Below are 22674 nucleotides of genomic sequence, written 5' to 3'. Positions count from 1 at the left end.
AATGGTTTGATTTTTTTTTTTCTTTTTTTTTTGGTGGGGAATGAAGATGTTACACAGACAAATCCTGCAACAAAAGTCATAAAAATTAACCAGTTTTGAAACTGCTTGCCTTCATCACAGTTAAAAAACTATATGAAACTGTACTATTTTCTTTTAAATACACATCTTCCTTGTAGACCTCAGCTTTCAGTTGGTCTGGAGTTGCATGTAGCAGCATGTATTGCATAATTCTACTGGCCAAGTAACACCCTTCCTCTATGACAGTTCAGATATGTCTGATAATTTTAAGTAGAAATAAAAATATTAGCATAATTTTTTTGGCATCACACAGAAGCTGACAGCTCCTACTATTTGGTTCAACTGCAAGTCCTAAAGAAGAATTTCCTGTATTTGGGGCAAGAGGGACGGATGGGCCTTGCCACTGTTTCAAAACCAAGTAGATGAAATGAATGTCCCTGTATGGATTTCAAGTGTCTTCCATTTGCAATTTGCTTGATGTCTCCACTCCTGATGCCGTCCTCACAGCTCGATATTTTCTGCATACAAGGTGATCAGCAGGATAGCAGTAAACCCGGTGAGCAAACCAGCATTCTGAATGAGGAAGAACGTCAGATCCGTCTTTCGTCCCGTCACTTTCTCCCGCAGCATATCGTTCATCTCTGGGAACTGAAAAAATAGGATATTTTTAGCTAAGTATTGCCATCTCGTGGTAGCATGCTTAATTTAAGGCATTAAGAAGTGAACCACATTGCTACTTTAGACTGAATATTAGAACTAACAGGGGGTGAAGGCAATCACAGGAAAATATCACCCTCATTACCCTGAAAAACCACTCCACCAAGGATGGTAAGATGAAACGGTGTTTTGTTCCTCTCTACTGTGGCTTCATCTGGCTGTGTCTCATGCAAATTTTCCCTTTTTGATTCTAGCAGCCTCCTAGGTTCCAACTGCTGGTCTCCACGTGTTGCTAAGAGCAGCTGCCCTTATTGCTAAATGTTTTGTTTCTTCCTTCACTGCTATAAAGAGAAATCCTTGTTTGGGAAACAGAAGATTAGGATCCTTCTGCTTCATCTAAAGGAAAATGAAGATGAAAACACAGGCAACCCCTCAGAAATCAGAAACCTTTCACATGTGGAAGGTCTGATGGGCTTGCCAGGTGAAGCAAGGAAGAAGAGGAAGACTACTGGTGTCAAACTGGAGGTAACAGATGCAATAAGACATTACAGTGCCATGAAGGGATTCTTCATTCCATAATATACATCTTAATGCTTAAACACAAGAGCAAAGGGTGACTGATCCGCTGCTAACTGCAGAAACAAAAATACTGCCTCTGGAGCCAGTGGAGGTGATGGCACAAGAGCGCCGGTATGAAGTTCCCTGCATGGGATGATTCAGGCTATGTGTTAGCTGCAGGTAAAGTCAGCTACAGTGGCATTTGAGAAATAAGCCTTAAAGTATTCTCCTGTTCTGCTGAGAATAGTATAACCAGAATACAATGAAGAGAGTTTATTTCAGCCCTAGTCAGGAAGCCTTCAGGCTGGATAACTTCAAAACTGTATCTTTATTTGATCTCACAATACAAAAACAGCCATTGAAGGTACTGCAATTCTTGAAGAACAGACTCAGGTTAGTGGGAAGAGCCCAAAGTTTCCCAGAAATGGCTCCAGAGCTGCGTCACACTCTTGCACAACAGGGCAAAACCAGACTAACTTCATGCCATACAGCAAGGCTCATTTGTGCACACACCTCAGCATACATTCCCACCTGCCCACAGCCTCCCCACTCAGCGATCCTATTGGCAGAGGTTGGACTATGCCAATACTGGCAGAAAAAAAGAACAGCAAAAAGAAAAGGAGGAAGGCATGACATTCCAGTTAATCCTACCTGCTTCTGGACAAGCAAACCAGAAGGGTGTAAAAATCGTAAGAAAGTAGAAAGCCAGATCTCTGTACAGAGCACTTCAATACCCTATTTCAGACTTTTCAGGGGGAAGAAAAATTCAGATAGGTAACTGATACAATCCAAAAACCTATAAAAAGAAAGAGAGGAGGGTACAGGGAGAGAGACAGAAAGAGAGGAACAGAAAGAACAGAACAACAGATAAAAAGAAAAGAATGTTACCTACTTTGATGGATTTAATGACAAACTTGAATCACTATAAATTTATGCCACAAATTTTACACATCAGAGTTCAGTGCATTACTATTCATGATATGAGTGAAGCTAAACAAAAAGCATTAGCAATTAAGGTACTGCAAGCTTATGAAGTATTCTACTTACATTGTTTAGAACTCTAACAACATATTAAATCCTACACTATTACCTAAGCTATAGCAGTATTTAATGAAATAGTCACTATAAATATATGACAGTTCCTAAATGCACATGGAACCAAACTGGGGTCTCAAATCTTTTCAGATTTGGGCCTCACTCTTCCAGTTCTGCACTCAAATGGATTCTCACGTGGCAGATGTAAACACCTTTGCATCCGTTGCATCTGTTCTTACAACACTAACTTAAACATAGTAAAACTTAAAACTCTTGAAAGATCTCTCTCATTTTGAGACAAAACATCATTGTAAGAGGAAATTATGGAATATTGCTAAGTGCCTGTGAATCCAATGTCTAAATATGATCTGGATTTTAGCACAATTTCTTTTCCTTAAATCTTCTAGCACACTGTGAAAAATAAATGGTCGACAGACTATTTGAATAGAGCTCAGCAAAATTTTTTGTCTGAACCAGAAAAATGAGGCTGGCACTCTTTAGTTTAAATCAGAACAGAATTTAAATCAAGTTTTTCATTATCACTGTGGTTACACAACACCCTTCATTCAAGTCAAAACTTAATATTTAACTTTATTCTGTTTACTTTTCTTGCTTTTCCCTCACAACATGGTTTAAATAGACAAACAAACCTTTTAAAATAATGGGGTGAAATAATGTGACACTTTAAAATGCTGAAACAAAGTCTTCATACCCTTTTTACTCTGATTAAATCAGGCCAAATTCATGAAAGGCTTGTCTCTGTCTAAAGCCTCTTTACAATAATCATATGATGAGGTGAAAGGCCTTAGTGTTTCATGAACAAACATAACTCGTTATGGATAGGTGAGGCTTTATGAAGCCTTACCTATCAGTAACAATAATTATCTATGCCCCTCCATTAAAGGTTTAAGTGATTATATTCTATTATTATTATTATTATTATTATTATTAGTCACTGGCATGAGAAGGAGAAAATACTAAATTCTGCTGGAGAGACTTAGTGGAGTACATGTTTTTTTTGCAGAGAAATAAATAACTGAAAATGAAATTATATCTCACCATATCTGCCAGAGAGATGTACAGGAACATTCCACCAGCTATAGCAAAGATGATGTTAGGAGCAAAGTTGTTTCCTACTAATATTCCAAAGGCCAACCCAATGTAACAAGAACATGCAGACAGGAAATTGAAAAACAGAGCCTGCCGAGTACTCATTCCTGCATTAAGTAAGATGACAAAATCCCCTAAAAGAATAAAAAAAGAGAAAATCATATTCAGAAAATGACATTGTGGTTATTCTGATGTCAAAAGAAGTCTGAAGACATTATTTGTATACACATTATAACCCTTGTTGTTTTTCTCCATTCAAATAGGTGATGAGGATTTCCCTTCAATACTAAGAAAACTGAAATATTCTAAATAAATAGTGATGCAAGACTGAGCTAAGAGCATAGGAACACACCACTGCCTATGATGACTTTTGGGTTTTAAATTAAGTAACACAACACTGTATGCACCATATATAAACAGGATAATTAGTACCTGTCCAATATATGCTCCCAGGTTCCACCCACCTGCACTTGGGAACTTCCTGTGCCAGATGTGTGTTTTGGTGCTTGGTAACTTTTTGATGAATATTTTTTCTATTAATTTGTCTAAACTTTCTTTCAACCACTGCCAACTTTACGCCAACACAACCACCTACAACAGAGATTTCCACAGCAAACAACATGTGCAATGAAGTTTCTTACCCAGTTCATGAGGAAACTCTTCACACAAGATGGCTATGGAGGTACTGAGCCCTTGAAGCAGAGACAAAGTGAAAGAAGCCCCAATAGCCAAGCCATCTATGAAATTATGTACGGCATCACTCAGTGTCACCATCCAAGCAATGGTCCCAATCTCTGACAGTGGACGCCCCTTGAGACACTTGCAAAAGCTGCTTTGGGTGGCTCCTTCCTGAAAACACAAAATAGAATAAAACAATTACACAAAGCACTGAATAAAGAAGTCAATGAATCACACTTCTCTCTTTAAATGAAGGCCAAGTATAAACTCAAGCACTGCTGCATATAGAGACCAAACTGCTTTGTCCAAGAAGCAAACGGCACAGCAGAAGCACCAGATGTTTTCTGTTTCAACAAGGTGACGTACAGGACTCAATCTCCCTTCTGACTGCGAAGTGGCACCTGGATGCCCTTCAGCTGAGACAGGTCACAGTGGTCTGAATGTCTCTCTGGAGTCTCTGTCAGATAAAGATGGCCCAAGCCTCCTCTGCCACCTCTACATAAGCATGTACAGTCAAAAGGATCTGATCTCAGTGGCTGGTAGCATCTGTATTTAAAACAACTGGAACCACATCACAGTCTCAGAGACATACTCAGCTACCACAGTAACAGAATTCTATTTACATGATATATATGATGTGTCTATACTGTAGAATGTGTCTACAGTATAGACATATTCAGACATTGTCACAGACATCTTTTGTGAAAAATCATTTCTTTAGGATTTTTCCTTCTGGGAAGCTGAGGCCCCAGAAAAAGAATGTAAACGCTGGTTATCTGCTGCTGTGGAATGCAACAGGTGCACCTGTGATTGGCCCATGTTGCTTGTGTACAATTAAGGGCCAATCACAGGCCGAGCTCTCTCTGGGACAGAATCAGAGAGAGCTCCTTTGTTGATTCCTTCATTTTCTATTCTTAGAAAGCTCCTTTGTTGATTCCTTCATTTTCTATTCATAGCAAGCTTCTGAACTTTTCTCTCTATTCCTATTAGCATAGTCATAATGTAACATATATATCATAAAGTAATAAATCCAGCCTTCTAATCATGGACTCAAGATTCTCGCCTCTCTCTTCACCCTGTACCCCTTGCAAGCCCGGCAACACACATTACATAAAGTTTATTTCTAATTTTGGGCAATGATAGTCAAGTCCAGCTACTCAAATTAATTTCTACAAAGTGAATGTTTAATAAAAACAGCGATGGCTAATTTTGACTGCACAATTAAAGGCTCAGAGCATGAAATCAACAGGCTAATATAAAACTGCAGTGCACATACCCTCCAGGGATCTCACTAATTCTTCCCAGAAGTGGAAGTAATTTATACATGTGGTGCCATGAAATAATTTTTATTAATTATTAGTGCAGTTCTACATCATTCATATATCCACAGTTTATAGTAAACCAAAGGCATCCTTGGTATTTATAGTCTTCTAAACACAGGGGGCTTTTTAAAAAGTAATGGCCTCTCCTTCATTCCCAAACTTAAGAAATTATACAGAGACATTCTTATTTCATCTTACGATATCTCAGATTACTATTTTATGATATCTCAGATCACTATTGCTATTTCCAATGCATGTCTGAGTCCCTCAGACATGAACCAGACAGGTCCTCTGGAGGAGCCCACAAGACCAAGAAGGAATCCTGCCACCAGGCAATAAATAAAGGCACTGTAGAGTTTTGTTATACAACTCTAACCATGTGCACTCAAGAACACAGATGTTTCAGCAATTTGTCTCTGAAATAACTTTCTTTCAAAGTTTCTGTTGTCAAGCCATATTTCAAGGCAGAGTAGACACAAACTTTGAGTAGAGCACAAAGGTTTCCAAGGTTGCACTTACTGCTGCAAGTGAAAACAGAAAGTAGGTGACTAATTAAACATTTACTCTGACAGTCAATTTCTTCTGGCATCAAAGGAGAGAATATAGCTGGATCCCCATGGCTGAAAACAGTTACCACACCTTAGCACAATCAGGCTTCAAATTCCCTCTTTAAAGCCTTCATTTTGATTTCTGACTACTCTGTATTTGCCCTCTTTAACAAGCTGTTGATTGTGAGGACATTGAAATTCTCTTGGGTCCACATTAGCTTATGCCAAATGGTTTTGCCTTAACTAGTACATTCTTGTAAAGTTGAATGCATCCCTACCCTCCTGTAATTACCCTAACTGCCCCAAAGCACCTTGGCCACAATGGCCTTCCCCTGACCTGGCCCTTTGAACCTCACTGGAGGACAGGAGCAATGATGGCTTTTTTGTTGCTACACAACATCACAGAACCATTAGGTTGGACCTCTAAGGCCATCGAGTCCAACCACTAACCTAATTAACCAAGTCCACCACTAATCCATATCCCTGAAGAACACCTCTAATCACCTTTTAAACACGTCCAGAGATGCCAACTCCACCATTTCCCCAGGCAATGGCAATCTGTTCCTGGACTTCACAACCCTTTCCATGAAGAACTTTTTTCTAATATCCAGTCTAAACCTCCCCTGGCACAACTTGAGGCTGTTTCCTCTTGTTCTGTCACTTAATATTGGAAAGAAGACACCAACCCCCAAGTGGCACAATCTCCTTTCAGACAATTGTAGAGAGTGATAAGGTCTCCCCCAAGCCCCTTTACTCCAGGCTAAACAATCCCAGCTCCCTCAGCTGCTCCTCATAGGGCTCATGCTCCAACTCTTTCACCAGCTCTGTTGCCCTACTTTGGAGACACTCCTGCATCTCTCTTGTAGTAAGAGATTTGAAACTGAACACAGGATTGAAGGTGCAGCCTCAGCAGTGCCACAGGGGAATCATCACTTCCCCAGTGCTGCTGGCTGCACTGTTTCTGTCACTGCAGAGAGTAGAGGCTTCTTTTACTTGTTTTATAAATCTACGAAATAAAACTTAGGGACACTCATAATACTAATTCCCTCATGGTGCCCATGTAATTTTAATAATTAACCATATTTCTTCTAGTTTTTAAGATGTTTAGAATACACCACACTTTAGGCATTTCTAGGGTAAGGACAAGTATAATTTTGGTGTTTTAAACCACGTGCATCAAATGCTCTGTGAGCCTGCAGTGTCAATGCAGAACTCCCAGATTTTCTCCTGGTTGTTAAAGACTGCTTCTGGCTTACTCTCCTGCTTGCTCCTCGCTGCTCCCCACAACTTACTTAACTGGCTAATAAAAATACTTATTAAAAATACTTAACTAGCAAACCAAAAATCTCTTCTGTGGAAAAAGTCTGCCTTAAGACATCTAAAATTTTTTACTATGTTTTTTTCTTTGTTTTTTTTAATAAGGCACAGTACTGGTCCTCCTTGCACAATACTGCTCCTCTCTCTACACATGTAAAAAGACTAAGGAAGCACAAAACTTCCTACTTCCATTTTCTTCTCAGACAGAAGGAAGTTGCCTTTGCAGTATGAAAACAAACACAAAGAAACACAGAGAACAAATCTGAAAGACAATAACACTTAAACCAGGAGGAGTGGCTTCTCTCTCAACATATCACCTCTGTGATTCCCACAGTATCCAAGTACACTGTGTTACCACAAGCAGTGCTCACAATATACAGCCTGAAAGTTACTGTACTAGTTTTTCTCTTTAATCATTGATTGGTAGAGCCAGGCTCTCACACTTAATAGCTTTATGTATTCAGGAACAAAATATGGATCATTTTGTGTGATCAACGTTATCACAACAGTAAACCACACCACTGTTCTTTAAGCAAAACAGTAACAACAAAACCAAAATTAGCCAGATTAAATACAAGTTCAAATCTGATTAGATACATCTCTCTGTCCAGCCCATTCCAGCACTGATATAACATAGCCCTTTCTGTTGGATACAAATTGAGTGTGTCATTCAGTTTTTTCAATCTTGCCCCAAAGCTTGCCCTTGTATTTTTTTCCATATTATAAGCTTGACAAAATTTGACAAAAGTAAAAAAAATCTTATTAACTCTTCTCTTAGGCATGCTTATATAATTGGCAGGGAAAAAATAAATAAATAGACACAATTTTCATACCTGTGCTGAGATCACACTGATGCTGTCAAAACCAAGATTTCCATTGCTCTCTATGACAGCTGAATTTGCATAACATGTGCCCCCATTGCTAGATGATGGTGGCTTGGGTGAGTTAGGCTTATCCTGAGAATGATTCTCTTCTCCATTTTCAAGGTAGTTGTGGCCAGTCTAGGTGAAAAATAAACAAGTAGGTAGCTAATTAAAACAAAAGTAAAATAGCAATGTAAGAAAACAAAGACAGAAAGGAAAATGTAGGTGGGAGATCAGGGGATATTCATGTTGTCTTGCTTTCCACACCAAGTGTTTGCTGAAATGTGCAGCAGTGAACACTTAATTTTTTTAATTAACTCCAAACATATCTAAGTTCCTAACTTATCTCTTACTGTTAGCTAATCAGATAACATGGGAGACTCTTCATTTCTATTCGTTTATGTAGAACCTCCCAAGCCAACCTGACCAAAAGTGGTCACCTTTTGCTGGTTATTCATGGTTGCTTGTCAAATAGAGCTCATTAGTCTTCATCTGTTTACATAATTAAAGAAAAACAAATTCATTTTTTCTATTTCTAGCTATTGCAAACAAGGGACGGTTGATCATCATAATTTTCAGTATCAGCAACACTTTTCAGTACCAGCACCACTCAAGTGAGCACACAGAAGACAAGTACTGTGACACAGGGGTAGAAAGCAGAGCCCTGGGCAAGAGGAGACAACTGCACTGCTCACTGAGCAGGTCTGTGTACCAGGGCTTGGGGAAACACAGAGCTGAGGCTACTGAACACCAGAGTCAGGCCCTATCAGTGCAGATGCACTTTGCAGATGACCAAGAAGGTGTATTTGTCACACTGATTTCTCCTGCCCAAGGAGGAGATCCATGGGCAGACTTCATTCTCTCCACCTCTTATATATTTCCATGTTTTTCTGATGCATTCAGCTACCACAGCAACAACCTGGCTGCGGAGAGCAACTGGAGTATATACCAAAGAGAGCAGACCACACTCACAGCTGGATTCCATTCCCAGAGCTGCCTGTAACTCCCTCAAAAAAGTGAGATTTCTTGCCCTATTCATATGGGTTTTAAATAGATATATCAGAACACACAGTAAGGCTGAATTCCTCAGATAAAATAGGAAAAAAACCCACATTTTATCCATCTAGCAAGTATCTCACAAAGTATGACAGGTACTTTAAGGCAAGGCTCATTCACTTAGTGATAGGTTTCATTACCTTGTCATAGAGTTTTAGTATCACTTTAAGAATTCTTTCCACAAAGAAGAGAATGTAGAATCCACCAAACACAGCAACAGCTTTCTCAACATAGTTATCTACTTTTGGGTCAAACCCAAATGCCTAATAGGGAATAAAAAAGCAATGCAAATTAGTCTGTAATCTTAGTATTTTTCCAGAAAAACAAACAAATGTCACACTACACAGATACCCCTCTAGTACAAAAACTGTCTCTACACCAACCATCAGCTTCCATGAGCAGAAACTGTAAAAGATTCTGATATCATTACATTTTTTAAACTTGGACAATATGTTAACAGTGTAGCCTATTAAAGTTCACTGCAACTTTATCCAGTGTATTTCTCTTTTTGTTTAGAGGCAGAATACCCCTTGGTCCTTCCCAATGAACAACAAGACATAGATCTTTAGAAACTAGTATGCAAACCTGTAATGATTTATATCATTATATTATCAAATAATATAATAATATGTAATAATTATATATATCATTATTATTCTCAAATAATTATTCCCCTTGCTTACCTCTGGAATGAGCTGGAAAATTGCATTAGAAAAGAGAGTACCAATGGCCAAGCCCACAAAGTAAGTTAAAACCTTGGGAAAATATGACTTCTTCAAGAAAGGAGTTAAAATCAATCCCAGAAGTGATGCCAAGTTAATGATAGACACAGCCAGGAGCCCAAATCCCCAAACTGTGGATAAAAAAAGAGAAATACAAAATATTTTAGTATAACACCCACTTCAGTCTGCTTGTGATTTCTCTAATTGCTAAACTGGCACAGAACTAGTAAAAGAGTCATTTCTTGCTTGAAATTAAAAATCACAAATATTAAATTCTTCAAATGCATAGGTAGTTAAGATGCATACCTGCAGAAAGGAAATATCTGAAAATATTTTCTGGGACAACCATATTAAAAATGGAAACCATGCTAGTAGAATATATGGGCTGGCCTAACTGCTGGTAATGTAAATGAGGTCTCTCCACAGTCAATGAAGAGTAAAAACTAAGGCTTAGGCAAATAGTTGAAGCAGCTATAGCACAGAGAAAAGACTTCTTACTAGTTCCAGACTGACATTTACTTCTAAGAAACTCCATGACAACTCCAGTTGTCTTGGCTGTACCAGATATAAAAATCCTTCCTGATAAAGGATGACTCCTTCAAATCACCCTGAGGTGATATCTCAGTTCCTAACCCTCCTCCCTCCTCCTGTCATTCAAAGAAATTTTGCTGGCTGAAAATGCTGCCCATCACTGTTTTTCAACAGGTGAGGTGAGAGATATCTGATAGTTCAGATAATTATAATAGAGAAATGAAAGTACATTAAAAAAGAGCTTCTATGTTTAAAAACAAGGATATGTGATTTAGGTATGCAATGGCAAAAACCTTTCCTAAGAATTCAGTAAATGCAGCAGGGTTCAGCATAATTTTGTTTCCCTCACCACAAGCATAATCTCAGATATTTAGTGTTCATGCACCAGGACTTGCACAAATCCACACCATAATTATTCTGGAGCCTGAATTATAGGTTGGAGAGGTGTGGTGTGGTTGTTGCTGCTCGTAGGCACTCACAAAGTTGTGCCTCTATAAGGAATTTTTTTTCCCTAGTGACATCTCAAATCCGTATGAGCAGAGAGAAAAACTTTAAAAGTTGTGCTGAAGAGATCTACAAGGTTGGCCCAAGTAATGCCACAGAACTACAAAGTAATCCAAACAGACAGAGAGTTTGTCTTTAAAAATTAACCACAAAAAATAATCAATGCCAATGTTGCCTAGATGAGAACAGTTTCATATAATCCAGAAATTTGCATCATTATAAGCTTGTATGTATGTAGGAAAGTCACCACAAATTCCTCTCTGCATAGGAGAAACCAAGAGATCAGACTATGGTCTGATATTATTGCCTGGAACACAACTGGCAAACACACTAAGCTAAATTCCTCACCTGCAACTGGGATGCTCTACTCCGTACAGTGTCACAATGTTTTTATAAAATGAATTTCATATCATGTCAAGAACAGAAAGCATTAGAAACATTCAAAGCATTTGCAGATGTATCAATGCCAATTACAACATTCATTTGCCAATTTTAAGAGAGCCACACAGAGAGGGAAAAACAACTAGATATGGGTAGATTCACTAAGCCACACAGATAAATTTTTATTAAACTAACGTACAATTAAGATTGTAACTATATTTTTGAAATCAAATTTATAATAAATGGGTTTCCAGTGCTATCATGAATCAGAAAACACTGTATAAATTTGGGATTACTACAGATGTACAAGAGTATTTTAGTTTTGTGCATGCACATCTACCCATATTCTGTGCAAAAATGTACATTTTTAACTGAGCTGAAAAAATTCCAAGACAACTACTGTTGGCAAAGTTCCTGCATTAAGGACTGTATTTCACAATATTATGTGCCTTAAAATGGTTTTACTCACTAGGACTCCATCCACACTAGTCTTTTCATGAGTCCACACATCTCAGAAAGCTGGGTAGTCTGACTTTATGTACCAGAGCAGGGCACTCAGATGCAGGGCTAATTCTTTCCCTGAGATGGATGGCTCAGTCAGTTTTTGCTTTCTGTCTTTAAACTGTAGCCCCAATAAAGAGAAAATCAAGATACCCAAAGACACAAGAAATCCAAAAAATAAAACTGCAGGAGTGCAAGTAAGATCCCCTTCTTAGAACACTGCTGCCCAGCACTGTTCCTTGTAAGAACAGGCAGCTCAGGCTCTTCCTTAACCTTGTCTGGGGATGAAGAGGAAGTGCATGAATACCTTTCTGAAGGAGTCAGGCAGGGGACACAGAAGGTGTTTGTCTTGGACACGAGGAATGCCACTGGGCAGTTTCAACTGTTTGATACTTCTCTATACACCTCCCTATTACCTTTCAAAGAAGCAAGCAAGGGGAGGAGCTGAGTGTGCCCAAAGATCAGATAGTTTTACAAATCCCAGGACAAAAGACATTAAAATCTGTTGCCTTCCAACTTCTACTCTGCTTTGACATCACTTATGTTTTATTCAGAGTAGCTGCTCCTACAGCTCATTGGACTGGTTTCTTCTGCATGTCTTGTCCATTAGTATTTTGGAATACACTTTATTATTAAGAGAGTGGTGGTCCCTGGGGGGAAAATTCACATAGGCACAGCTGGAAACAGGCATGAAGGATTTTGCTCCATGGGCAGTAATTGAAATCATCTGGGCTCAATGCTACTGACAGATTCACTTTGTGATGGGGTGGGGGTGTATAAATCAACAGCTGCATTGGGCACTGGGCCTTTCTAGGAATCTCTGTTCAAACAGGGACCACCATGTGTCACAGTGGTTTAAAATGCCCTAACCATGGGCCTGCAGATTTCTTGTGCTGCAGCCAAGGGAGGGGCAGGGAGAAGGCTGCCTTGCTTATCTGGCTATTGGACATGGCTTCTGAGCTGGACATTGCTTCTGAGCCAGCCAGATAAAAGAAAAGCAAGAGGGATGGTTTAAGTAGCTTAGGAGGTTAACTGTAGGTCAAGGATTCCATGTTCAACCTATTTAACCAGCACCCCCTCCCAAAAAAAAGAGAAAAGAGAACAGATCCTACTCTCCAATACAGATCTAATGGTCTTCTTGGTAATATGTGTCTGCATATGATACAAGCAATCAAGAGCAGTCATACTAAATTGGTGCCAAGGTTTCAGTGATTGCTCAATCAGAATTCCAATCTTTCACTGACACAACGAAACACAGCTATGTTTTATAAAGATAATCACCTATATTAATTAGAATGTTATTAATAATAGTACTTCAAAAGTTACAAAAAGTACTTCTGTATCTCATGAATACTGACATTAGGCACTATTAATCCAACATCCTAACTTCTAACATTAATTCAGTTGATTCCCTTGGAACAGTAAGTTCATTTGGAATACTGACTTGATTTATATCTGATCCTTTTAAGTGCAATAAGTGATTTCTTTAATCAGATAAATATTACCTGTCCAATGCTTTTTACTGCACTGTACAGTTCTGTGCACAATAAATACAGAAATAAGAGTGAGAAAAAGAGGAAGGGAGAAGATTAGGGCTACTTAACCATGTAACAATCTTCCTCCTGAGGGGTCATCACAGAAGATGACATGAAAGCAGGAGTCAGAATTTGGGAAGAATATGAGTATTTTCCCTCAGTAAACCAGTCACTGGCTTACCTGACAGGCCCCCTGCAAATAACTCCACTCAAATGTAGCCCAAGTAATTCTAACTCTACCTGTCTCCATACAGGCAGATTCCACCAAGTTCAATTTCCCATTGCAAACCACCTGCACAAACTTCCCTTCTGTACACTCATGTTTTCTTCTATTAACCAGCTATAAGTACAAGTCCTTATGTTTCAAGGCACAAACCATTATCCAAACAAAACAAGTCAGAAAGACTCTTCCTTATGTGGGCAAAATATTCCACAACTTTCTAGTCAGTTCTTTCACCTTTCTTACAGCATTTTAAACAGATCACTGTCAAGAGATACCAGTTTTGTTTGGATAGTCTACTGACCAAAACCAGCAGTTTATGTTCCCACTTTGGAACCATATCTTCCCAAACAAGACGCTCCTGTTATTCATAGATAAATGCTTACTGTTCCTCTAAGAAAACCCCACTCCACTCCCAGCATTAATGCAAGTAATAGTAACCAACCTTGCAAAGAATGTGGTTTAGATGTGTCCACAAAGCTTTCCTGATGGTCACATGGGTGAAAAATTAGCTGTTGCAAAACTGCAGGACATATAGTAGAGAAGGTGGAGTTTGATATGTAACTGTTGTTCGGTATCCCATGCAAAGAAAAGATTTCTTCACTAGTCAAGCACTGAAATTAAAAGGGATTTTGACAACTTAACACATTAATGCAAACCAAAAAAAAAGGCATACAAATCCAAGAATTACAACATGGAAGTACTGTAATGCATTTTCAGGAAAGTCTACACAATGTACATGGTGCATGAAAATAGTGTGATTGCTTGATGTGAAGCAGAAAGGATTCAAAGTACTTTAAGTTAGATAAATCACAAATCAATAAACCCCTTATTTAGGAGACAATTGGAGATCTTTTGCCCTGAGAACTCAGACAGTTAAACCTCATAATATATTTGGAAAAATAGCTTCAAAGTACTTAAAACCAAATGTAATTACAAAAGAATTAAATTTAAGAGCAGACTAGATACAGTTAAAATCTCAGTAACAGAGTATGCCAGAAAAGGACTGGTAATTCAGTGACAGCTTATTCATGTAAGTGACCACTTGTACTTTACAACAACACTTATTTATCTCCCCAAATTAACTCCTTAAAAATGGTCTAAAGCCAAACATTTTTCATTCCTCTTACAGCAGTAACTCTTAAGGGCAAACATTGTCTTGTAAAACCACGAGATGAACTCCTGCTTGGGATCTTCACTTTGCCTTTAGCACAGGCAGTGTGCTGATGGGTCAACAATAAATGTACTCGGCAGTGCTAAACCAGGCCAGGAGCAAGGCAAGGCTGGTTCCTCTGTTTGTCATTTTCAACCAAAAAGATAAAATACAAACCACAAAGTATCATAAAAGATACATCTACAGAAAAAAAAATTGAGTGTTTTTATGCAAAATGTTCCAAACTGCTGAAATCTTTCATCTAATGCTTTCTGCTCATTTACATTCTTTATTTCCTACAATGATAAGGGAAAGCATTCTTTTTCTGGGTGTATACAATACTTTTGTGCAGTTATTGCTGCACAACAAACACATAACAGGGCTGTCTCAAGACCAAAGAAATCAAATGTTTTCTTCTATTTGAGACATCAATTCCAGCATAACTCTCCCTGTAGCAAATCTCAGTATGATTGCAAGCAGAGAGCACTGGAAGCCTTAGCAAAATAAACACAAACGGTCACTCTCTGCTCTTCTCAGTTTTTGCAACCTTCAGATTACACAGCACGTCTCCAATAATTCAACATTATTATTTATAAGGCAATTAACTCCTAGAGATAAGCCAGAGAGATTGCAAGTCATTTATTTCATCGGAACTGCTTCCACTCCTGTTAATAAATATTTTTGTCACTGTCCAAAAGGTAAAAGGCATGCACTCATCACCAGAATGTGACTCTCTTTGATTTGCTTGGATGAAGAGAACATACAGGCCAATTCAAATGATTTCAGCTAAATTACATCCAGGATATTTCTGTCCTTCCTCTTTAACTCTGCCAGTCTAGCAGAGTACTCAGGCACATGCTTGAACTTAAACCTAAGTGCAAATTTTGTTAAGGCCATGAGACCCTAAAGACTCAAATATACAGAAGCAAAGTGCATATAATTTCATCTTTCAATGTCAATGCTAATGTCAAAGAAATATCACACATAAAATAAATAGAGCTTATAAAAGAAGATGGATTTTTGCTTTAAAATATGTTGCTCCTTTTAACCTATATGAAAATGAATAAAGTGAATAAAGAAATCATCACTGAAGATACAGTCTTTTAACAGGCCAATACACAAAACCACTGGAGCTTTCTAAACTGGCTATGTGTCTAATCATTTTACTGTTAACTCTGCATTTTGGAATAATACAAAAAACATGGCTAATTGTCCATAGCAAAACAAAGGGAGGATAGATGTGGTCTACAGAACAGTTCCTGTATGGTGCTTATTTACCAGCTCATGGAGCCATTTCTGGACATTTGCAGTTAGAAAACTGAGCCAGTAAGAGCTGAGAATTTGCACCATAACTATCTCTGAAAGAAATCACCTTTAACTATTTCATTCCTAAGATACAGAATAGAGTATTAGCATTTTAAAATACCAATACATTGGTATTAACATTAATTCACAAAAATACAAACGTTGTTGTGGGTAGGAAAACAGATAATGGAGAGAAACTAAATGAGAGACAGCATAAATTAATACATCTGACAATTGTAACCTTGCCTACACACAAACATGGAGGTGAGAAATACCATCATAGAAGAGCTCTTCCATGTAAAATTGAGAAACAGCATTGTATTTAATTACTATTATGATTTTGATCGGGGACAAGCCCAGAGGATAATGATTCTTATAAATGATTCATTGTTATAAGTCACCTCATACTCTCGGTAAACTCCTACATACATCCAAGAGCTAAAAAGCAAGTTTGCCTGAGTTCACCAACACAATTAAAGAATTAATTAAAAGACTGAATCTTTTGGAAGCCTTGGACTGGAGCAAGGCATGTTCTGCACACTGCAAAACTGTGCATTTATCTTTTCAGAATAAGTAAACATATTAACACAGCCATATTGTTGTAAAAACATAAGATATTTACTTTGTAAGACTGATGGACCATCTCATCAGAGAGAAAATTTAGCCTCATGGAACAGGGGACTGAAAATGATGTCCTGACTCACCAAACCTGCTGTTGTGTCTGTCCCCTGCTGTGCAGCAAGACCTTATCACGGTGATAAGGTGAGAGGATTTCCTGTAATGCGACTGTCACCGAGCGTTTAGTAAACAATTGCAAAAAATATATAACAAAACTGATCATCCCTGAACTGTTAAAAAGTAACTTTAAAAATGCTTTAATGAAAACTGGGGAGGAGCTTAATCGTAGATTTCACACAGTTACAGAATACTGAGACTTAGAAAAAATTAATCAGCTAGGTTATTCAAACAGATGTTTACTTTTACCCTAGTAAGCCTCTCCCAAAAAATGATCAAACAATATGGGATTCCTCTAACTGGGGAAATTAACAAAAAAATGCTACAGTAGTAACTACCTTTTAAAGGCATCAGTCTCTTCTGTGATCTGCTGTGTTCTTATCATTGCTCTACCTCTTTTATCTGTAGCATTCCACATGTGAAGCACTAAAATACTGAGCAGCATCCTACACTGCAATTTCTAGATGTTGCCAGATTAAATGCCAGCCCAGCCCACCCTAGGGCTGAGCAGTGGGTCCACAGTAGCAAAGCAAACAATAGATGCAGTGAATGCCTCTTTAAAATTAATGCCTAATTTTTTTAACTTAGTCTGAGCATGTGTAAGGCAAAATAGGGACATACAGCTCTGCCTTCCTCAACTTACTTGCAAGAAATGAAAGCATCTAATGCTGATGTGGTAACACCTTTGTGTCACTTAGGACAGCTAAAAACTGGATGATGCAGGTGATCATCCCTTCAATAAGCAGCACTCCATGAGGAAGAGTCAGATGGAGCTGCTCAAATGCACTCGTGTGCTACAACATGGGCAAGGCTGGGAGCTGAGAACTGAAATTTACCGAAAATGTTGTAGAAATAAGACACTTAATGGGTACAATAGCTAAGCCTATTTAGCATCTCACTGGCCAGGCAACATCAGATCATGGTGTTGGATCAAGACCCTAACTCTGTCACTCTTGTATCCATTCTTTCAAAAGGACAAGTTGTAACTAGTGAAAAACTACATCAAAAATCCTCAAATCAAAGAACATACTAGTCTGGTTCTAGTCTAGCTACAAAACTTACTTGATTTTAACTCATCCTGAGATAAAAGGTAATTATATCTGATTACAAATATTAATTTTAAAAATAAATAAAATTTGGTCAAAATGTTTTGTTTAAATAATAAAATGCATTACATTAAAACACAGTACTCAGGTGTACCATCTAGACTGGCATAAATACAGATTTATGAAAGCCAAAGAAGGAAATAGGAGCATGATTTTAGCACCTATCAATTACATCAAAGCATAAAAAAAGCTGACATTAACAAGCCTTCTTTCCAATATACCCATTTACCTTCCAAGCATTTTTTGACCAAAATTTTTGAGCACGTCATTTAGTGCTTTGGCACACACAATGAATTGAGTGATAGAAGATGAAGTATGGTTTAATGGTTTTTACATCTTGCTAATAATGTAAAATACAGAGCAAATAACAAACCATCTATTAGACTGCAATTGCTAATTTAACCCCTATTAGTATGACTAAAATGTGTGGCAATTCTGCAGTAAAATGTGAAAAAAACCAGCACTGCTCAGTATTTGTGCTTGCTCAATTGCCACTAATTTGTCTGACAAGGAGTCTTAGCTTACATATTAAGAAAAGGTGATAACAGAAAAATTAAAGAGCAAAGAAAATATTAACACAAAATAAAAATAATTATAAAAGTGCACGATGAGACCAAAAGCAGAAGAAATTGGTGACAGTTAAATACAAAATTCAAAAAGGATACTCAAAAAATCCAGTTTTTTTCTTCTACATTAAAAAATTAGCATCTTTACGGACATCATAGGACACAAGTTACCACAAACACCTACACAAGTATACACACAAACACTATCACCAACAAATTAAATAATTTTTTTAATTCTCTCTTTTCTTTTCAAGTCAACCTGGTATCAAAAGAAAACAGAAATCAATCAATCAACCAATCAATCTTCTTTAGGCTTACACACCCAGACTTTTAATCTTTAAGAAAATGGATGAGCTTCTTGTGGATCTTTCAATGAGATTAACAGGCTTACCAAAATAGTTGTGAATGAGACATTAAAACTAAACACTAATACCAAGATAAAATTACAGAGACTGCTCCTTCCTGCCAAGGGCTGTATCACCTGTCCCTTACAAACCAGCTCTCCACCAAAAATTCCTTCAGGCTTGGGATGAGGGACTCTCTGAAGAGCAGAGGTATGTTATCTTGATTCGAAGAAAAGCCTGGGAGTCATCCCACTAGGTCTGGACACAGAAGTTAAGAACTGAAAGCCTAAGATAAACCTTCTGCCCTCCTGCAGTCAGGCACTTATGCAGCCTGAATGGGTTCAGATGCCTCGAGGAAGACCTGGATCACTCTCCAGAGGTATTCACTTTCCTCTATTGAGAATCAGTAGAGCTTAGGCCTCTGATGCCTTCCAACACCCAAACTTGTATTAGGCCACTTCATGTCTTCTGTCATAACCATGAGATCCTGAATTATCAACTTGTAAACACAAAGACTCATGGTGTCTAAAAACAGTATTTAGGTGGTGGGAGTCTGCATTTGCCTGTGCCACCTGCCCAAAGTCATGGACATACCTGACATCCATGAGGGATCAAAATGAACTTGCTTTAATGGCTCAAGCTGATGGAGCAGCCATAAGGCTGATTTTAAGAAAGAATGCAAGGAACTCAGCAAAAAAGTGGTTTTTATTTCAAAAATCATTTCACTATGATACCCTAGATATAATTCAACATGAACATAATTAGAACACGCCTGTAAAAAGAATTGTTTCAGTTAAACTTCAAGTTACTTATGAGGGACATGCATTCATAGCAATAAGAAAGAGCATTACTTTTTTTTCCCTTCTGTAGCCTGTGTACGAGAGCTACGTGCTTTTGCAGACAGAAAACCTGAAGGACTGAAGAATCTACTCATTTCTATGGACTTTTAAAGAAAGCTGCTTTTCATAGCCATACTCAACACTGCTAACTTGTACTTAGCATGTGTGGCTGAGAATGTTCATATTTGTAACACACTGAGTTGGAACAGTGACCAGGTTGTGAGATTTGAAAGCAGCGACTCCTGCAAACATTGCTATGCTTATACTGAATACTACATTGACTTCAGGGCAATTAAGTCCCAAGTAAACCTTTCTAAAACAAAGAGAGCTTATTCGAGGTTTGTCTCCTTCAAAGAAAAAGCAGAAGAGCTTTTAACTCCACGTTAAAAAACAATTCTCAAGGTCTCTAGAGCCATCCCTCCTCTGTTTCTTACAGAATGGAATCAAACCAGAGAAAACAGTCATTTGGCTTTCCTTTCATTTTTGTGACTTTGTGCCTCTGATTTCTGAGCATATGGAAAACTCAAAATTTCCCTTCAAGGAAACAAATTCAGTCCAGGATGGTCCAGGTAAGTGAAATTACACAGATTTTAAAGTACCAGACAGATCTGAGTTTCTGATGGTGACATTAAACAGAGCACAAATATTTTAAAGAGAAGTAATATTTCAGTGATATCCAGACAGTAAATTAAATATCAGTTTAAAAAGCTTTTGGTAGATTAATCGACAGGTGTACACTTTGCACTCAACTTAGATAAAAGATGTGAAAATGTCTGAAAAAGTTTCTTTATACAAGCAGACCTGTTTGTATAATCGAGTTTTTGCTGCCTCACGACAACCGTATTTCAACAGCTCCTGAAGATTTGCTTATTCAGCTCTCGGAGGGAAACACTAGCTGTTCTCACACACTCCGTGCTGTTGGACAGATGCTATTTAACCGCGAAAAGAGAAAGTCTGAGAGCCGAGCGACGAGGAGGGAGCGCCAGTCCCGGGGCAGCCCTAGCGGCAGCAGCTCCCTGAGGCACGGCAGCTTCTCCCGCTGCCCTCGCCGGCACCTCTGCCCGCAACCGAGCCCAGAACCCAGTAGACATCTCTGCTCCTTCCCGCCTTCCCTCCCTCCTTCCCTCCCGGCTTCACCGTGAGGAAACACGAGGGCGGCGAGACTTAGACCCTACGGAGCTGCCCAGCCGGCCCGGCGCGCTGGCTCCGGGACGTTTCCAGCCCGGCCGCGGCCGCGGTGGCGGTGCCGGTACCTGGTTGTGGTGCAGGTGGGCGAGCGGCAGCGCCGAGCCCAGAGAGGGCGCGGCGCCCAGGCGCTGCAGCAGCGCCGAGAGCTGCCCCGCCGACAGGCTGTGGTTGGCCCCGAAGACGCGCAGTACATCGTCGGCGAAGCTCGTCGAGCTGTCCGGCCCCGGGCCAACTCCGGGCCGCCTGTCCATCCCGGCGGGACGCGGCGACTGTGGCGGATGGCGCAGCCCCGCCGCGCCGCCCTGGCCCCTGCCCACGGGCTCGGCGGGGCGGGAGCGGGGCCCGCCCGCTCGGCCCCTCCCCGGGGGGCGTACTGGGGACGCGGGGCGGGCGGCGGCGCCGCGGAGCTCCCGGCCGGGCGTGGGGCCGTCGCTCGGTGCCCGCCGCGCCGTCGGGCCAGGCCGCTGACCGAGCGCTCGCTGAGCCCCGCCGCCCGGGGGCTGAGGGCAGCCGCGGGACCCCGCCACCCTGTGTCACCACAGAAGGTGGCGCGGGGCCCTCCGAGCTCGGCCCACGCGCGGGCAGCTGCGGAGGATGCAAAACACCCGGTTGCCAGCGGCCTCGGCCCAGGGGCCAAGAGTCACGCAGGCAGCAGGGTCATGGCCCCTGCTGCCGTTCCCAGCCCCAGCCCCAGCTCGCCCGTCTGCCCGTGACCCAGCCGCCCTGACCCTCTGCATGGCAGAAGGGATAACGCAGGCCAAGGTCCAGGCCCAGGCAGGCACACAGGTGCTGTACACACCTCACCGGCACTATCTCCTGAGCCCAGGCTCCTGGACCTTGGAATGAGTCCTTCGGCTGGCAGCCAGTTAGGAAACCTGCTTCTCACAGGCCCCCTCCCTCACACAGGCTGAGACATAGATTTGTGTCTAGTCTACTTTTCTAGGTGGGATTAATGCACAAAAAGGCATGTGATTTCATGCACGCCTTTTAACAAACAGAGAAAATTGTGACTGGTCACAGGTGTATTCCTGGGGGCTGTTGCTCAAGGGGTTTAGATAAAAATGCTAATGCTACCGGACAGCAGCCCCAGCTCAGCAAAGATATGTTCTGTTAAGTTATCCTGTAACTGCATTTTACAAAATTTCTTACATATCCACGTAGTGGACAGAGACAGCCTGTTTTCAAAGAGTTTGGTTTGGGGTTTTTTTTGATATTCTCCTTTAGATCACTGTAGAACTATGCTGAATTACTTGAGCTGATGCACAGTTGCAGATTCCAAATTTTCTGAAACCAGAATTTTGTACTGTGTGTGCCAAGTAGTCCAGGTAACAGCACCATGAAGGAGGCATGGTTAAAAAAAGATACTTCATGAGCAGCAGAACTGATTTAGATAAATCCTTCATTAAAAACTGCCATGTCACAATGCACAAAGCATCTAGCAGGGGAAAAAAATGCCAGCAGCATTTTCCCCCCTACAACTGAGCGGGGGGAAGAAAATCTAGAGAGCTACAATAATATTAATTCTAATACTGAAAAACATGTCACTGTTTCTGAATTTAGGCCTGAATCACTGATATACTTTCCCACTTCCATCTCGGTTGGTGGCAGCTGAAACAGCCCTGGCACAACTCAGCTACGTGATGTTCCAAATGTCCCTATCTGTACTGGTTTTACCACCAGCCGAGGCTGAAGATGCTCCACCCTACCCACTTCTCTATTTGTATGTGCATTTTGGCTCTCTTCCAGAGAAATCAACACAACATTCTCCTGCTGCTAAGGGAAGTAACAACATTCATTGGGCAGCAGCTATGTTATTAGCAAAACTGGCACCTCCTATAGTTTCTTCTTCAGTGTCTCCCTAAACAGCTGTTACAGGTCTAGT

General features: G+C 40.0%; 1 protein-coding gene across 2 annotated transcripts; it reads right to left on the bottom strand.

Annotated features, from left to right (window-relative positions):
* Positions 1-21163, bottom strand: SLC39A8 (solute carrier family 39 member 8). 2 transcript variants are annotated; one of them, XR_003379746.2, is made up of 9 exons: positions 20858-21163; positions 14002-14170; positions 9846-10015; positions 9303-9425; positions 8077-8244; positions 4020-4227; positions 3328-3512; positions 1885-2029; positions 529-666 (listed from the first exon to the last, which is right to left on the bottom strand). XR_003379746.2 is itself a non-coding variant. In XM_005484743.4 (8 exons), the coding sequence occupies exons 1-8, from the start codon at positions 21041-21043 to the stop codon at positions 520-522; spliced, it is 1356 nt and encodes a 451-aa protein (XP_005484800.1). In that variant the 5' UTR covers positions 21044-21163; the 3' UTR covers positions 1-519. The 2 variants fall into 2 exon arrangements, 1 of the variants encoding a protein (XP_005484800.1); XM_005484743.4 differs by lacking the exon at positions 1885-2029 and having other exon boundaries at positions 1-666.
* Positions 21164-22674: the final 1511 nt, after the last annotated feature.

Source organism: Zonotrichia albicollis, chromosome 5 (assembly GCF_047830755.1).
Source record: "Zonotrichia albicollis isolate bZonAlb1 chromosome 5, bZonAlb1.hap1, whole genome shotgun sequence".
Lineage (NCBI taxonomy): Eukaryota > Metazoa > Chordata > Aves > Passeriformes > Passerellidae > Zonotrichia > Zonotrichia albicollis.
Note: the sequence above shows the minus strand (reverse complement) of the source record. Positions and strands in the feature narration are given on the sequence as shown.

What these genes read in the sequence shown, in the direction of transcription:
- SLC39A8 (XM_005484743.4), bottom strand. Translation starts at nt 21,043, where the DNA reads ATGGACAGGCGGCCCGGAGTTGGCCCGGGGCCGGACAGCTCGACGAGC. An exon ending in CCCACCTGCACCACAACCAG is followed by an intron (nt 14,171 to 20,857) that starts GTACCGGCACCG and finishes TTTTAATTTCAG; the next exon opens with TGCTTGACTAGTGAAGAAAT. An exon ending in AGAGTTTCCTCATGAACTGG is followed by an intron (nt 3,513 to 4,019) that starts GTAAGAAACTTC and finishes TTATTCTTTTAG; the next exon opens with GGGATTTTGTCATCTTACTT.